General features: G+C 51.7%; 5 protein-coding genes across 5 annotated transcripts; 2 read left to right on the top strand and 3 right to left on the bottom strand.

Annotated features, from left to right (window-relative positions):
• Positions 1-804: 804 nt before the first annotated feature.
• Positions 805-2690, bottom strand: PpBr36_06361 (uncharacterized protein; the record flags this gene model as incomplete). Its single annotated transcript, XM_029893506.1, has 2 exons — positions 805-2396; positions 2612-2690. The coding sequence occupies 2 exons, from the start codon at positions 2688-2690 to the stop codon at positions 805-807; spliced, it is 1671 nt and encodes a 556-aa protein (XP_029745822.1).
• Positions 2691-3060: 370 nt separating this feature from the next.
• Positions 3061-5757, top strand: PpBr36_06360 (uncharacterized protein; the record flags this gene model as incomplete). The annotated part of the gene is made up of 1 exon (XM_029893505.1): positions 3061-5757. The coding sequence occupies one exon, from the start codon at positions 3061-3063 to the stop codon at positions 5755-5757; it is 2697 nt and encodes an 898-aa protein (XP_029745823.1).
• A 262-nt stretch (positions 5758-6019) lies between these two features.
• On the bottom strand, positions 6020-10455 carry PpBr36_06359 (uncharacterized protein; the record flags this gene model as incomplete). Its single annotated transcript, XM_029893504.1, has 9 exons — positions 6020-7285; positions 7392-7853; positions 7937-8164; positions 8271-8399; positions 8498-8565; positions 8695-8900; positions 9998-10065; positions 10174-10288; positions 10424-10455. 9 exons carry the CDS (start codon positions 10453-10455, stop codon positions 6020-6022), a joined length of 2574 nt encoding a protein of 857 aa, XP_029746278.1.
• A 597-nt stretch (positions 10456-11052) lies between these two features.
• On the bottom strand, positions 11053-12694 carry PpBr36_06358 (uncharacterized protein; the record flags this gene model as incomplete). Its single annotated transcript, XM_029893503.1, has 4 exons — positions 11053-11148; positions 11226-12070; positions 12147-12321; positions 12419-12694. The coding sequence occupies 4 exons, from the start codon at positions 12692-12694 to the stop codon at positions 11053-11055; spliced, it is 1392 nt and encodes a 463-aa protein (XP_029746355.1).
• Positions 12695-13292: 598 nt separating this feature from the next.
• PpBr36_06357 (uncharacterized protein) lies at positions 13293-15548 on the top strand (the record flags this gene model as incomplete). The annotated part of the gene is made up of 4 exons (XM_029893502.1): positions 13293-13301; positions 13376-13438; positions 13547-14335; positions 14406-15548. 4 exons carry the CDS (start codon positions 13293-13295, stop codon positions 15546-15548), a joined length of 2004 nt encoding a protein of 667 aa, XP_029746354.1.
• Between the last annotated feature and the right edge of the window lie 244 nt (positions 15549-15792).

Here is a 15792-nt window from a genome sequence, read left to right as displayed (position 1 = left end):
CGCTTGTTCGTACCGGACGGGCTTGCTTGCCTCATACACCAAAAGGCCTGTCCTTTCCGGTGTGTTTTTAGTACATCCCAGCGCAGCCAGCCCACCCGGCTGACGAGGAGACACAGCAGCAATCGTATTATAATACCAGGAGCTTTGATACTAGCATATGCTTAGTCCCTTGCGGCACATCACTTTTGAAGGTCTCCATCGTTGTCTCGTTTTCGGACGAGGCATTCAGGCTTCAGACGACGTTTGCATGTTGATCCGCATGTGCGTATGATAAGTTCTGCATACGCGGGGGAGGCAAGATGGACTGGGTTTCTCAAACAACAGACGACTTCAACTTCGTATGTATTACGTGAGTATCAAACATGTTGAAAAAAAAAAGAAAAAAAAGAAAATAATAAAAGAAAGTATCCGGTGCCGATGAGATCGGCCTAAGATTCCTCGCTCAGCGAGCATTATGCCATTGCCCAGTAACAAACATTGGATCTGGATCTGAATCAAGTCTGATTAGAGTTTTTCAGTAGAAGTGGCCTTGAGGCATGTTGTCAGACAAATGATGCTTGTAAGTATCAAATTTATTCAGGCAGCGGGTATTAATCTCACCTTTTGGGATTTTGGATCGCAGGACGGATTCTGCAGGGACTTTGAAAGGCGATCAGCTCAAACAAATTTGATTAATGTTGTTGATTGGTGCATTTTTACAAATATCTGCTAGTCCAAGACCATTAAATCTTCAGAGGATATTACCAATATGTTGTACAAGTGATTACACATTGAAAGATATACCAACAGTAGCCCATGCTTTCGTCATCTCCTGCGATGTTTTGGGCCGATCTTCTCTTTGCCATCCATCCATGGCCTGAGCACCTCCGGGATTGCAACCGTCATGGAATCCTCATCCCATCCATTCTCCAGGATAGCTGCCAAAACACGGGGCACAGCAAGTGCAGTGCCGTTGACTGTCCACGGATATGTCATCTTCCCGGCAACGCGAACCCTGGTAGCGAGGCGACGAGTCTGATAGTCGGTGCAGATACTGGCCGAGGTAACTTCGCCCCAGCCGTCATCCCGCAAGAGCCTGCGGGATGGGAAAAATGCCTCAATGTCGTTCTTGCGAGTTGCTGAGGCCCCAAGATCGGTGGATGGCATCTCGAGGACACGGCAACTGAGTCCCAGGGCCCCGAGGATTTCGGTTTGAATGTCGAGCATCTCATCAAAGACCTCGGTAGTTTCAAACTCGTCGGGTGGGGTCCACGCGAACATTTCCACCTTGGTAAACTCGTGTACTCGGTAGAGGCCTTTGGTATCAACGCCACGTGCGCCGGCCTCGGCACGATAGCAACGAGACACGGCCACGCGACGCATTGGAAGCTCCGGCTCCTCGAGCTGTGTGTCGGCCTTCATTCCAGCGAGAGGAATCTCCGCCGTAGCAGCCAAGCATAACTCGGGCCGCCCCCGCTCAACGTCAGACGCAGACTGCGCCAAGTTGTAGATCTGGGTCTCCCCATTTTGATCGCGGGGCTGAAAGCCACACGCACCAGCTATGTGGGAATAAACTATCGATGGCGGGCTGACCTGTGTCCAGCCATGACGGGTGGCAACTGCCAGAGCGTACTGCACCAAGGCCTGCTCCAGAGCCGCGCCCTCGCCCACCAGATAGTACCATCCCCAACCCGACGCCGTCGCCGCGCCTGCAAAGTCCATTATGCCCAGTTCAGACCCTATGTGGACATGCGAGCGCCATACTCGGTCTGACTTGCCCGTCGACTCCAGCAACACGGTCGGGTCGTCATTCTCGACATTAATGTAACTCAAAACGAGGGGTTCGCTGCCTCGTGGAGTACTCGTACTAGTCAAGTTAGGCAGTGCCAGTCCGAGACTATGCATATCATCTTCCAAGTTTGCTTCTGAATCTTCAATGGATGATAGCTGCTCCTTCAGCCGTTTGCCTTCCTCTAGCAACTCCTCGCGGGACATTTTGGTAAGATCCGGGAACCGCGAGTCTGGTGCTTCGGTAAGGGAGGCTGATGGGTTGGCCAGTTGGCGGCGCAGCAGGTTGGACCGCTCGCGTAGGGTGCGACCCTCACGTTGACGTTCGTGCCATTGCTCGAAAAGAGCATTGATACGTGCTGGATATGTGCTCTGAGCCTTGTAATTCCTCTCGACGCAGTTTTGCTCGTATAATGCTGGGTTCTGGCGGATATGCTTGAGGTCGATAACGGCCTTGGGTGCGATTGTAGGGCGGGATGGCACAGCGGGAGACTGTTGAATATTCGAGTCTGCGGCTTCAAGTGGTTGTGCTGGTGTTGCTGCTGCTGCTGCTGCTATTGAGCTGGTATTGTGGAATAGTCTATGATTTGGGACGAAACACCTCGTCCCCTGTCGAGGCAGCCTCGATACTTGACGAGATAATCTCCTCATTTTTCTCATAAGAGGTAAGTCGGTAGAGTAAGATGATGCGACGTTGCAGATTATGGCTCAGTAGAGGTGCGACAGCCTTTGAGCCATTATGAACATGTGGAATGTCTGTTTGTTCACTGGCTTGTTTTTGTTTCCAGTTTCGATCGTCACCTTGTAAAGGACATCCTCATTGACATCAATCGCATCGTCGCACGAGGTTCAGAGCCAAAGAAAACGCCTATCAACCCAAGATAAGGTCTCCGCTCTCCATCCTGGTTGAGATTGACGTGCATTAGCGGCTGCTGGTATGCAAGTGGAGCAGAGCCAAGTTCCTGGATCCTAGAGAACTGACAGGGTATACGATAAGATATCACTCGCGTTTTGGGGCGGTGACGCACGGCGCAAAGTCGGCCCCGCCAAAAATTTGGATTCGGCTAGGAGCCGGCCAAGGACCTAAGGTATGCGATAGTTAGTAGAGGCATGCCAAAAGGCAAGGCACCGACCTACTTAATGGAACTGAACCTTAGAGATTTTATTTTGCCATTGAGAACCGAAGGAACCTTGTTGTTTCCAGTACCTAGTCTCGGCGGTTAAACGCGCTGACCACTTCAATTACTACCCCGAACCAAAGCCCGTTTTTATTAGGAAGGTCGAGGGCGCGAGATGTTCTACAACAGATACGTACCGCCGCCAAAAGCAGGTGCGCCCAAAATCGAGCCACCTGCTCCCGCCTCGCCGTCTCCAGCTTCCGCCGCTCAACCTTCCGCCATAAGTCAGCCTCGGAAGATTGTCTTCGACGACCATGACCATGCGCCAAACACCACTGGCGCGACAAAAAACGTCAAGTCGACAGACACTGAGACTGGGCGAAATGAGGACGAGCCGAGGAGGAAGAGGGCAAAGATAGAGTCTCCATCGCCCGAAGAAGTCCGGGGAAAAAATAAGACTAGAAAATCAAAATTTGTCCCTGATACGCCGAATCCAGCAGGGCCGGGTCTGGACGACGTCGCAAAAAAGGAACCTCAGAGTGCAGTGGAGACAAAAGCTACTGCCACACCTCTCAAGTCTGCCTTAAAGACACCAAAATCTAAGAACAGTCTTGATCAAAGTAGAGAACTTTCTACCAAGGTTCACTCGACCATCGAGCTCGGTTCAGCAACCCCAGACGAGAAGAAGAAAAAGAAGAGAAAGTCCAGGGGGGATGTTGAGATGAAGGATGTCGATGATGAGAGTGCGCTGGATCAGCCGCCTGATGAAGATACAGCGGCGGGCAGGCACAAGTCAATTCTGAAAAAGAAGGACATCTCTCTAAAGAAAGCCTCCAAATTGCCCACAGAGGCCCAAGGAGATGGCGAACCTAGCACTGACGACCTTCCGACCCAACCTCTAGCACAACTGCAACTAGACCAAGAAGCAGCCGAGGTTCATGGCCTTGAGCCTCTTCCTCAGCCAGCTCCCGCAGTGGCGGACCAACTTGAATTGACTTATGACACGCTACCTTTGTGGCTGCAAAACCCTTTATATGTCTCTTCGGGGACCCAAGCCGAATGGACGAGCCTGGGTCTGAGGCCAGAACTGGGCATCTCCCCAGAGATTGCCGAACAGTTAGCCTTGAAGGGATATCCGAGCGCTTTTGCTGTCCAGACGGCAGTGATCCCTAGATTGCTGCCAAGCCCGGTCAGGCAGGGCGACCTTGTAATCTCCGCAGCTACAGGCTCAGGCAAAACGCTGGCTTATGTTCTTCCCATGATACGAGACATCAGTTTGGGTGCAGTGACAAAGCTCAGGGCTCTGATTGTCGTCCCCACGCGTGAACTGGTGCAGCAGGTCCATGAAATCTGCAACATCTGCGCCGCTGCCTATGCACGCCAGCCCAACCGAAAGACTGTCAGGATTGGCACTGCCGTCGGAAACCAGGCCTTCAAGAAGGAGCAGGAAAAACTTGTGGATCAAGACCGACGGTATGACCCGGAGGGCTATGCGCGTCTAGTTGAAGCACGTCAATGGGAGAACGTCAGGAAGCGGGATGTTGAAGACGCATCATTTGATATGTTTGAGTTGGCAGAGACGCCTTTGCCGCTTGTCAACCATGTCGATCATCTCGTCTCCAAAATCGACATACTCATCTGCACCCCTGGAAGGCTGGTAGAACATATTGAACGCACCCCTGGCTTCAATCTCGATTATGTGCGCTGGCTGGTAGTTGACGAGGCAGACAAGCTGCTGGAGCAGAGCTACCAGCAATGGCTCGACGTCGTCATGGAAAAATTATCAACAAATAAGCCTGGCTGTCGAGACTTTATGTTTCAAAACAAGTCCGGCGTCCGCAAGGTCATTCTCAGTGCTACAATGACGCGCAATGTCAGTTTGCTCAACAAGTTGAGTCTGCGGCGGCCTGAGATGATTGTTCTCGAGAGTGTTACTGCTGCACCAACATCATCAGCCTCTGGATCTACAACGGACATCACAGGCGCCTCTGCAGAGGTATCATCGTACGAACTTGCACTACCTAACCAGCTTCTCGAGTTTGCGATCAAGGTCCGGGACCCCGAACAGAAACCCATGTATTTGGTTGATCTGTTGAGCAGCGATCACGTTCGATCAAGGTCAACCACTAAGGAAGTTGTCATGAATGATAATGGATCCGACACATCGTCCTCGGACGACTCCGATACCTCATCATCTGCCACCTCCGACTCTGACTCTGACAGCGATTCCGACTCTGATGCTGAATCTAAGAAAGGAACCGCATCCAAGCCTCCTGCCCAGGATTCCATAATGAATAGCGTTTTGATCTTCACAAAGTCAAACGAATCAGCATTGCGGTTATCACGCCTCTTGGAGATAATGGCCCCCCGTCAAGTGGCGTCTCGCATCGGCACGCTCACGTCGACTACGCGCACCTCGGAGAGAAAGAAGGTGATAAATCAGTACAAGTCTGGCAAGCTGCGCATCCTTGTGGCTTCGGACCTCGTCGCTCGTGGTCTGGACCTTCCCAACCTCGACCACGTAGTCAATTACGACATGCCGCCTAGCGTGAGGTCATACGTTCACCGCGTGGGCCGTACCGCTCGTGCTGGTAGGGCCGGTCGGGCGTGGACGTTCTTTACCAAGACGGAGGCCGGCTGGTTCTTTGCAGAGATTGCCTCGTCCAAGGGCAAACCACGTGTCCCGGCTGGTGGCAGGGATGAGGACCACGTCGCCATTCACAGATCAAACAAGGTGGAGACGGTCAAGGTCACTGCCAGGAGGACAGAGGAGGATTTGAAGAAGGGCCCGCCGGGAGACTTTGGCGAGGCCAGGATAGCTGAGTATGAGCAGGCACTCGAGGCCCTTGGGAAAGAAGCTCGGGGACAGTAGTAGACTTCCAAGACAAGCAATAATTCACTCGCATGACACCACGAATACTATAATGAATTTTGGGACCATGGGTCGCTTTCAGTGGCAGGTTTGTACTAACATGAAAACTGTAAGAAGCGCTGGCGATTATTATAAAAGGAGCTATATGTGCGCTTTCAAGCTAGCTTCAGTCCCATATTCGATGCTGCATAGCTTTCATTGGTCGGTAGCCAGTAGTTTATGCCATATTCGGAGCCTTTTCATGATCCGGCCCAAGCACAAATTACTCCGGGTTGTTGGCACCGACCTTGGGCACAATCCACCATGGATTATAGCACTCATCTGGAAGTGGCACCTCGGCACGCAGCGACGCGCCGCTCTGCCTCAGGCTCGTTATGGCTATGCCCGTCGCGATGCAAGACTTGATGCAGCTCTTGGTGCCAGCAAGCCAGCGCTGGTGCGTGGGTCCCACGGCGAACGCCTCCTTCTCGGTGAACTTGACGACGTGCTCATACGCCTTTCGCGCGCTGGCGACCGCCTTGTCCGCCACGTCCAGCACCTCGGCCGTCGTGGCGAGGTGCCTTAGTGTGGACTGCCGCGAGTAGAGCTCGTACGAAGGTAGCTCTGGCAGCCCTATTCCCGCGAACGGCTTCATGCGCACCTCGTACCGCAGCTTGCCGTTGCTGAAGCAGTTTGGCGGCGCGGGACGGATGAGTTCGAACCGGTAGAGGGCCGTGTACAGGCAGTGCAGCGCCGTTGCCAGCTCCATGGTCACGGCGGCGTCGATCATCGCGTTGCGGAGATAGGACAGGGACCGCGTGAGAAGAGCCTCCTGTTCCGGTGGCAGATCGCTGAGGTCATCGATACCCTTCTTGCTCGATTTGTGCCTCAGCCGTAGCTCGTGCATGCTAAGAAGAGTGAACTTTTTGATGCGTTCGAGGTGATGTATCCGCTTCTGCGCCAGATACGTCAAGTACCAGTACATGCCCCCCAACTCGTCGGGGGCATAGAGGGAGAGTTCGAAGCCGAGTTGAACGATCCACTCCATCAGCCGAAGCTTGTAGAGGTACACCCACGATGACAAGGGGAGGGCGTTTGAGGTCGAGTTGGGGTCTGTGGGATCCAGGCGCGTCTGTTGTTTAAGCGGATGCTCCTCCACGGCTATTCTCAGCAGCTGATCGACCTCTTCGGCGTCGATCTGTACCAGGTCCAGCTCATTTATAAGATGACACATATTTCGCCGCGCGCGGCAACGGTTTTGACAGAGGCACTGAAATATTTCAAGGTAATGCTGCGCAGCACGCTGTCGGAACACCTCCATCTGGTATGCGATTGCGTATCGAGGGTCGTGCGGTACCTCGATCGAGTCGTTCTGCGGATCGAGAAGTAGGCTGCACGGCATGACAACCAGGGAGAAGTCGTCATCCATCAGCTGCCGGATACTCTTGGTGCCCAGGATGATTTGATCCTTGAATATGTAGCTCTCTAGGAGAGTGCGAATAAAGACTATCGGCTGCGGTTTCTTGGCCTGAAACCAAAATACAAAGTTCTGTCGTGGGGTGACAAAAAAAAAAAGAAGAAAGAGTTAATATTCCCTGAGGGAAGGCCAAAAGTACAAGATTCATTCGAGATACAGGGGAAACAGGCTGACCTACTAGCAGAGTCTGGGAGTCGTGGTAGTTGAGCACTTGTATAATCTCCAAACCATCCGCGACGAATGCAGTCCACATGTCGTAGGCTTGTGAAAACTCAAGCTCGACAATCGGCCGTGGTGGCATCGTACTAGCCAAGCGTCGCTGCAGCTTTGGGCTAAAGGCATCTGGGACTGGTTGTCCAAGGTAGTGGGAAGAGTTGACCTGTTCCAAGACGGCCTTGAGCTCTACCCAGGGCATTTTGATCGAGTCGGGGTTGCCGCGCAGGCCCGTGAGCTCGATGGCCCGGAGAATCGCATACCGCAGCTCTAGACGATAGTCAAGCGCCTCGATAATTTCCATGGTCAAGACATTCTGTAGACGACGGACTATAGACCGGGCATCCTGTATGTTGTCCCGTATCTCCTCCCGACTGATGTTATCCAATAGACTCTGGTTGTATGTATTTGTCACAAAGTCCTCCTCCTACTCCAGGCTCTAGTGTGTCAACAAGAAGACATCTCGTCACAAAGTAAAAGGGATACAAGTGACTTGAAGATGCCCCTTACCTCGTAGTAATGTTCGCTTTTGATCTGCTCGTTTACGTACCAACATGTCTTCAAAAGTCCCAGACAATACGCGCGCAGGATAGTATGCATTGCGGCGTCCAGTTCGCGGTCATTATCATTTCCAGTTTCTGAGATGTTAAAATCGCCCTGGCGAATAAAGTGAGCTTCATCAATCGTCTGAGGTGTTGGGTCCATCATCCTGGTGATATGAACACTGGTGAGGATGGTCTGCGAGAGGGGATAACCGGAGTGCCATGACATCTTCAAGCAATAATATGTACTGTACTTTAGCGAGCGTACACGGGGAGAGATCCCTGCTTTGGCATTTGCTCACCTCATGGCATAGCAGCTGATCGATGATACCAATTACTTCTGTAGGAAGCAGAGGCTCCGTGACATTGTAGTCAGGGTCAAGGGATTCGCCATCTGCCAGACAACCACTGTCCATTTTGGGATCCATGATCTAAGGTCGACATCGGAGGAGGGACAGGACATCAGTAAATACCGTCAGTAGGTTGATGGGGGGGCAACTTTTGAACATGGATATGTCGTCATTCTCACCTCGAGGGCCCCGACAGACTCGAAAAGCGTAAAGTAACCATCCTTGACTAGCCCTCCCGGTTTGAGAGCTGCCTCAAAATATACGAGCATCAGTATTCAGTATTCAGTATGAGTATAGGTGAGGGGTGCGAGTCCTCAGGGAAACACTGCAGGTATCTTGGCAGATGCATACAAAAAGACAATCAAACAAAACAGACCTTTGGCTGCATTGATAAACCTTTCTGTTATATCAAAGGAGATGACGCCCTGGCTGGTTACAGTGGGAGACACGGTTGGCTTCCGCTCCTCCGCAATGGATAGGCCGGAGAGACTATTAGATACGGCACCATCGCCGTTCGCATCCCTGGTATCCCGCCCTCCTCCAAGCAACCCGCCGCTAAAAAGTGACATGGTGGGGGGATACCTGAGTGGCAAGTTAAATCTAGCCCCATCACGGGTTTAACGTTATTCTACAGCCAGGTGAAATAGCCAGGGGGATCAGGAAGGGGAGTAGATAGTAGACTCTTACCAGCGAACAGAATCCGATCAAGCCAAGGCAGGGGCAGTACTTTGCGGGTGCCGTTTAGATCAATCAAGTGACTTAAATAGGTAATCAAAAATGGCGAAAACAATTGAAAAAGGCCTAGGAAAAATTCAGATGACAGCAAGCTACCTTGGCTCAAAAAGGCTGCATTAGTTATGTTGCTGATAATGTAGGAGAAACCTTGTCTCGCGGGTCTGGAATCGTGCTCTTTAATGATTCTGAGATGTGAGTTTTCTTTTTTTGGGGTGTCATTTTTTGAAGGGTGCACTATAGAACACCCACGAATCACAGTCCGATTAGCGGCAAGCTTGCTCAAATTTTATCTACAAGCTGACATCATTCACAGAGATTCGAAAGACAAAAAAAACAAAAAAAACAAAAAAAAAAAACAACAGAGCAGTTCTACAATTTTCATGTGTTGGCATGAAGAATTGGATACTGTATATCTAGGTACAAAGTTCTGGTGGTCAGCGGCAGTAGCGAACGTGCACCCCTCAGGTGGGCATGAGGGGGTCCGGATACTCGGCAGGTGCTGCGGCCGTTGCCGTGGCTCGAGAGCCCGCAGGTCGCTTGCGCAGTGCCACGGCGTCATCCGCACCAGCCTCAAGTTTCCTTACTCCGCAGCACAGGTAGTTTACTGGCGGCCTCACGCTTGCAAGTTGAACCATTGAAAGACCAAGAGCTCGCATCATCGACGCTGAAAAAAAAAAAAAAAAGGTATCAAGGCATCCGAGGGACTTTACTGATAACCGCCTGCATTAAGTGCTTGCATGACCGCATCACTCTGAGGAGCTTGCTAGATTGTCTTCAATATCTATCGTTGGCATTCGAACTCAATAGGGTTTGATAATACAGCTCTTTCGCGATGCCCAGCGGCTACCTCGCCTGATTACCGCCCGATGCAGCAACCCCGTCACCGCATCAACCAGGCCTCCCCTTCTCTCCTCTATACCATCTATGTAGCACAAGCTTATGACGAGCTCGAGCCAGCGGCCGCGGCGTTGTTGGCCTCGGCAAGGTTCTGTAGCTCACCCTGCTTGCCGTTCTGTTTTCGTTTTTATAATATTCGCGTCAGCCAGAGGAAACCCTTTGTCTCAATCTCCGTGACAACATGAAAATGTCAGTCGTTCGGCCATGACTCCAAAGTACTTACGTTCCACTTGGCGAACCGCAACTCCATCTCGCCGCGGCGCTCAGCAGCAATTCTCTTGTCCTCCTTCAGACTGCGGCGGACCGCGCGGCCGGCAATGGCCAGGTACCGGTTGTAGCTGTTGGTGGATTGCCACCAAAAAAAAAAAAAAAAAAAAAAAAAAACAGGGCGTCGCGTTAGCCGTAGCTGGGTCTCTGGGTATCGAAGCTTCGATCTGGGGGCGAATCTTTTCAATTGGGCGATAGACACTCACGTAATGCCAGCGGCTTTCCACGCGAAAGTCATTTTGGAGGTCGTGATCGATGTCTTCTGTCGGGTGGGCGGGAATTGAACTGCGATGTTCGAAGTTGTCCGTCGTGTATTGGTTCACGGGAGAAATTGAGTTGCTCCAAAGCTCGGGGCCCCATCAAGAAACTTCCTTGCACGGCCCGAAGTTGGCATGCCACAAGTCACGTGGTAAGCCTTTCCCAGAGAGATCCTTGTCGATCTATCTGATGGATGAACATCGATACGACTGCAACTGTTATTCATTGTTTATTCGATGTACAAAGTAGGCAGGCTCCTCTTAATCCAAAATGTTTTTGTATACCCTTTTATGAGCAGTTAATTTGTCAAACAGTCAAAGCACAAATTTTTATTTACAACTCGTTGAAATTGTATGAATTGCATGGAAAGTTGGATTATGACTCTATGAGATTTCGGATGTGTTCCCGGATCTGTTGGGACGTCTTGAGCCGTATCTAAGAACTGGCTCTCAACGCAGCAGTAAACTAGCAGGTCTTTTTTGTCTAACAGGTGGTTTCACTATATGCACAAGGACTCGCCGTGTGGCGTAAAAGAAACTGTTAATACATTCCACACCCCTCCCCTCCTACAAACTTCTTATACTTTCAGCCCCAAATCAGCAGCGAACGGCAGAACGTGCAAATCACCAACGGCTGATACAGACGCCTTGCCGTCAATGATAGCCTTGGCAGCCTATTTTTGAATTGGAATTGTTAGCAATCCAGTATACGCATGGAATGAAAAGACCGACAACAAATCCAACAACTTACAGTCTTGATCTTCTCCGCTGTTACTGTCTCCAAGTTCTTGATAGTTTGAGCAGCCTGGAACAGCTCAGCACCGTGAATGATGCTAGTACCAGCAGCCACGATGCCAGCGCCAGTGAGTTCGTGGGCAGTGAGCGCGTTGAACTTCGCCTTAGCAATGGCCTTTGTCAGGTCCTCCCGGGCAACACCTCCCTCAGCAATGGTCTTGAGAGCCTTGACCGACTCCTCAGCAAGCTTGCGGACGGCGGGGGCAGCTCCAGTAATCTGGATGGTCAAAAGACCGGCGTCCGAGTAGGGCAGGTTCTTGGCAACAGCTTTGGCACCAGGGGTGTTCGCGGCCGCCTTGGAAAGAAGGGTGAAGCCGGTGGACCACGAAAGGCTAGGGTTGCCGCCCAGAAGAGCCTCAATCACAGCGATCTCGGGCTTGGACTCGGCAAGGCTGGCGCTTGGGAAAGCAATCACGTAGGAGCTCTTGCCGGGGAGTTCGGCGCGGTGCTCGCCGCCGTGGTAGGTCGACTTGTTGCTCAGAAGCGAGATCTCGCTTGAGGACTGGCTGGGGAGATCCTTGAAGAAGGAGTCAACCCACTGCTGCAGTCCACTCTGAGACGCACCATCGGCAATCAGCGCGACGTTTGACTTGGTGTAGGCGGCGCCAGCAAACGCGGCAATGGAGTGCTCGTTCATGTACTTGGAAAGGGGCGTCGAGGTGGACGGGAGAACGGGTGCGCCCAAACCGGTGTGGAAAGCAACCGCGTGTGCTCCGTCTACTGCCTGAGCCAAAGAATCGTGTGCAAGCTTTTCCTGGGCCAGGTGAATCGTCTGCTCAACCTCGTCGTGAAGCTCATGGGCTATTGAATTGCATAAACTGTTAGTAGCACGCCCACGGCATCTCCTTTCGTCGAATCGTCCCAATCCGTCACGTACTGGTGTACCTCGTCTCATTCGCAACCTCTCCGAGCAGCTCGACGAAGTAGGGGAGGTCATCCCTGAGGAATGCAGCCTCCAAGACGACGGCTTCGCGTGTGTGATAAGCCTTCAATTGACCGCCCAAAAGCTCAGTCTCCCGAGTGATGCGGAGCGCGGATCGCTTGTTCGTGTTCTGTGGCCGATTGAGTTGGGTCAACAACCTGGTCACGGATGCCTTGAGGCGCGCCGAGGTAAAGCATGGACAATCATGTCATGTCTGCAAAACTTACCTTGAATGCAAACTCTTCCAGTCCGACCGTCAGGCCGGGCTGAGGCTGATATCTGGTACCGGCCTTAACAACAAGAGCAAGTTTGGTCGTTGGTCCATGGGCATCCTTGGAGGCAACCTTGAGGCCGGCGATGCTGGTAGGCTCGTATGATGCCGAGCCCGTGCCTGTAGCTCCTGGTGCTGGTGATGCGAAGCCACGGCTCTGCGCGACGTGAGCGCAGACTGGCCGACGGAGGACCAGCTGGCTTCCCCTCTTGACAGCAGATCTTGAGATCATTGTACCGGGAGAGGGGGAGTGTGGTTGTGTGATTCGGAAACGCAATTGGTGCGCGGGTGTTGTATTTTTTTCGTCGGTTTTGTCGAAGTCGGCAAGCTTCTTTCACCACGGCTAGCCAGGTAGGAAAGTGCCCTCCAATTGAACTGTGGTCAATGTCAGCAAGCTAGGTCCCGAGCAATTTTCGACGCCGAGTTGAGCCACTTTCCGAGGCTGCCTAAGGCTGGTATCCAGTGTGGCTGAACCAATGGATCTACGCAATGGCTGCAGACCTCATTCAGTTTTGCCGGTTGACTCGGCCAGTGGAGCTTATACCAAAACGCAAGCCAAGGCTTCCCCGCCATCTCGAATCGTCACCCACCCCAATTGTCAGAGGGAGAAAAAAAAAAAAAAATAGCTCCCCAACTCTCGGCCCATATAAGAAGAGTTGCATTTGGTCGCGCATCCTTAAACTCCATAATATTTTCAATGACCCCACGGTAGTAACTGTGGCAGCTCTAGAGATAGTGAGAGGATCTCTAGAAGCCAAACCTGTGCTTCGACCCAGACCCTTGGTAAATTGGTGAAGCTGTGTTGTTGAAGCTGTGGCCAAGCGATCGTCATGCTTGTGGTGAGTCCAATCATTCCATGTTCCCAGCTTTCGCATTCGGAATTGACACCTGACCATGCTGCCTTGACAAACAGACAAAGCACCTAGCAGAGCTATGTTCTCTGGTTATTGACGATGTCTACGGTGAATTACCATCGGTATGCGCTTCTAAACTCTAGGCCGCAATCACCTGATCCAGTCTTCTTATGCGCCTTCGCTGCGTTGATAATATTAATGGATCGTGGCTTACTGACATCTGCGTACAGCGCATATTTTCGACGCTCCTCACAAGAGGCCGATCGACCCTGCCACAGCTTGTTCACTACACCTCCTTGACGTCTCGTCAGCTCCGACATGGCCTCGCTGTCCTGATTCAGCACAACCTGCTGTACTATTCTTCCGGCTCCGGTCCTACCGCATACGAAGCCAATCCTGCCGCTGCATACAACCTGATCCGCATGGGAAAGGTTGCTGACCTGGTTGGCACTCTACATGGAGAGGCCGCTAAGGATGTCATCCAGAGCATCATGGTTCTGGGCAATACAAGGATTGGAGACCTTCGGGATGCCTACGGGGTCAGGATTGGGAAGCATCAGTCGGCCCATCGAGTCGCCAATGGCGATACGAGCGTCACTATGAATGGGGACGGCGATGACCCCTTTGCACATGATCACGACGAAGAGACAAGCAAGTCCAAGGTCAAGGATATGCCCCCTGTCAGCTCACTGGATCATCTCAACTCCATACTCTGTCGCCTTGTTGAGGATGAGCTGCTCGTACAGGTGAACTCCAAGATGTTCCAGAGCTTCGAGGATGTTCATGGCGAGGTGCAGGCCGACATCGAGAGGAAGGAGTTCCCACAGGGCGTGAAGGGCACAAGAGAGAAGGAGCGCTACCAACGGTTGATTTCTGAACGTCTGCGTGAAATCAGAGAAGAGGGGAAAAAGCTCAAGAGAAAGCTAGAGGACAACCCCATATCTACCAAGCGGCGCAAGATTCAAGATGGCGATGTCACAAACGGTTTTCAGGATGTGTATAGCGCACCTCCACTTGATGTGAGTCTCGAACCTGGCACCCCAGTGATTACATTTTGGCAATAGAGAGAACTAACTTTGATCACTGCAGCCTGATGCTGTTCTTCGTGTGAACCATGAGAAGTTCTTGGTGGAAGTGCGAAACAGGAGACTGGCTGATGCTGTTTGTGACGCAATCGGAGAGACGACAGCGCATATATACACGGTGCTTTTGAGCATACTAACCAAGAAACTATCACGCTGTCAAAAACACCCAATCATTGACGCTTTTGCCGATGACGACGACGCACGCAACTATGTGACGACAAACGAGGTTTTCGATTCGCTGAGTCCATCGCTCGATGTCGGCTCAGGGATTGGGAAAGTGGATGCAAACATGCTAGACCACCATGCTGTGGAGAAAATTCGGAGAACGCGTCCGAGACCAGTTGAGCCGTTTCTGCAGAATGACGATGAGGAAATGAGTGACGACGAGGATGGGGGAGCTAACGGTATCTCCGTGATCGAGTACGACGAAGAGCTGGACAAGCTCTTGCACAGGCAGCAGAGCGCGCCACCAACCACAAATGGTACGAAGGAAAGCAAGGTCAAGTTCAAAGAACCCAAGGAAAGTCGGCTATCTCAGATGAGGCAGCACCTCCTCCTCTTGTGTGAAAGCAGCCAGGGCTTCCTCCGTCACTGTGGCAACGGCCAATGGACTGTTGACTTCGAGCCACTTGTCCGTCGACTTCAAGAAACTGAGCTCGACACAGTCTTGGAGCGTACGGTTGGACGGCACTCACTGCGATTGATTCGCATAGTGAGGAAGCGAGGCAAGGTTGATGAGAAGTCTTTACCGAACCAGGCCATGATGTCCAAGGGAACTGTGCACAAGATAATGCTTGAGATGCAAATGCATGGCTTTGTCGACGTGCAGGAAGTACCCAAGGACAGCACGAGGAACGCCAAGTCAACGATCTTTCTTTGGTTTTGCGACACTGAATCATCGCTCAGCCAACTGCTTGATAACACATACAAAACCATGCTCCGCTGCTTGCAAGTGCGCGAGGTACATCGTCGAAACGCTCGTGAGGTCTTGCGCTTCGTTGAGCGGCCGGATATCAAGGGTCGGGAGCAGGAAGCGCTCGAAAAGAAGTATTTTGATCGCTACGACCAGTATCGACGTATCGAAGATAAGATACTGGGACATGTCATGCGGCTAGATGACATTATCTCGGTATTAAGGGATTATTAAAGCCTGAAAAGCTTGTGTGAGAGGATGCCGATGGGTCAAAGATCTTTTCTGGCACATAGATTTGGCGTTTGTGGTGATATTTGCCTTCCACACTGATACCCGTAATTTGAGAATGGAGTTCTACACGTTTAGAAGATTAAACATGTTGTATTTAAAGTGGCAGGCAGTTTCGACTGATGGGTCAAATTTCAGCAGCAATAAAATGCCCCCAGACTAAAATGGTTCTTAGGATCTACCTAGTGTA

The sequence above is a fragment of the Pyricularia pennisetigena genome (assembly GCF_004337985.1).
Source record: "Pyricularia pennisetigena strain Br36 chromosome 4 map unlocalized Pyricularia_pennisetigena_Br36_Scf_6, whole genome shotgun sequence".
Taxonomy (NCBI): domain Eukaryota; kingdom Fungi; phylum Ascomycota; class Sordariomycetes; order Magnaporthales; family Pyriculariaceae; genus Pyricularia; species Pyricularia pennisetigena.
The sequence above is the reverse complement of the archived record's forward strand: the minus strand, read 5'-3'. Positions and strand labels throughout refer to the sequence as shown.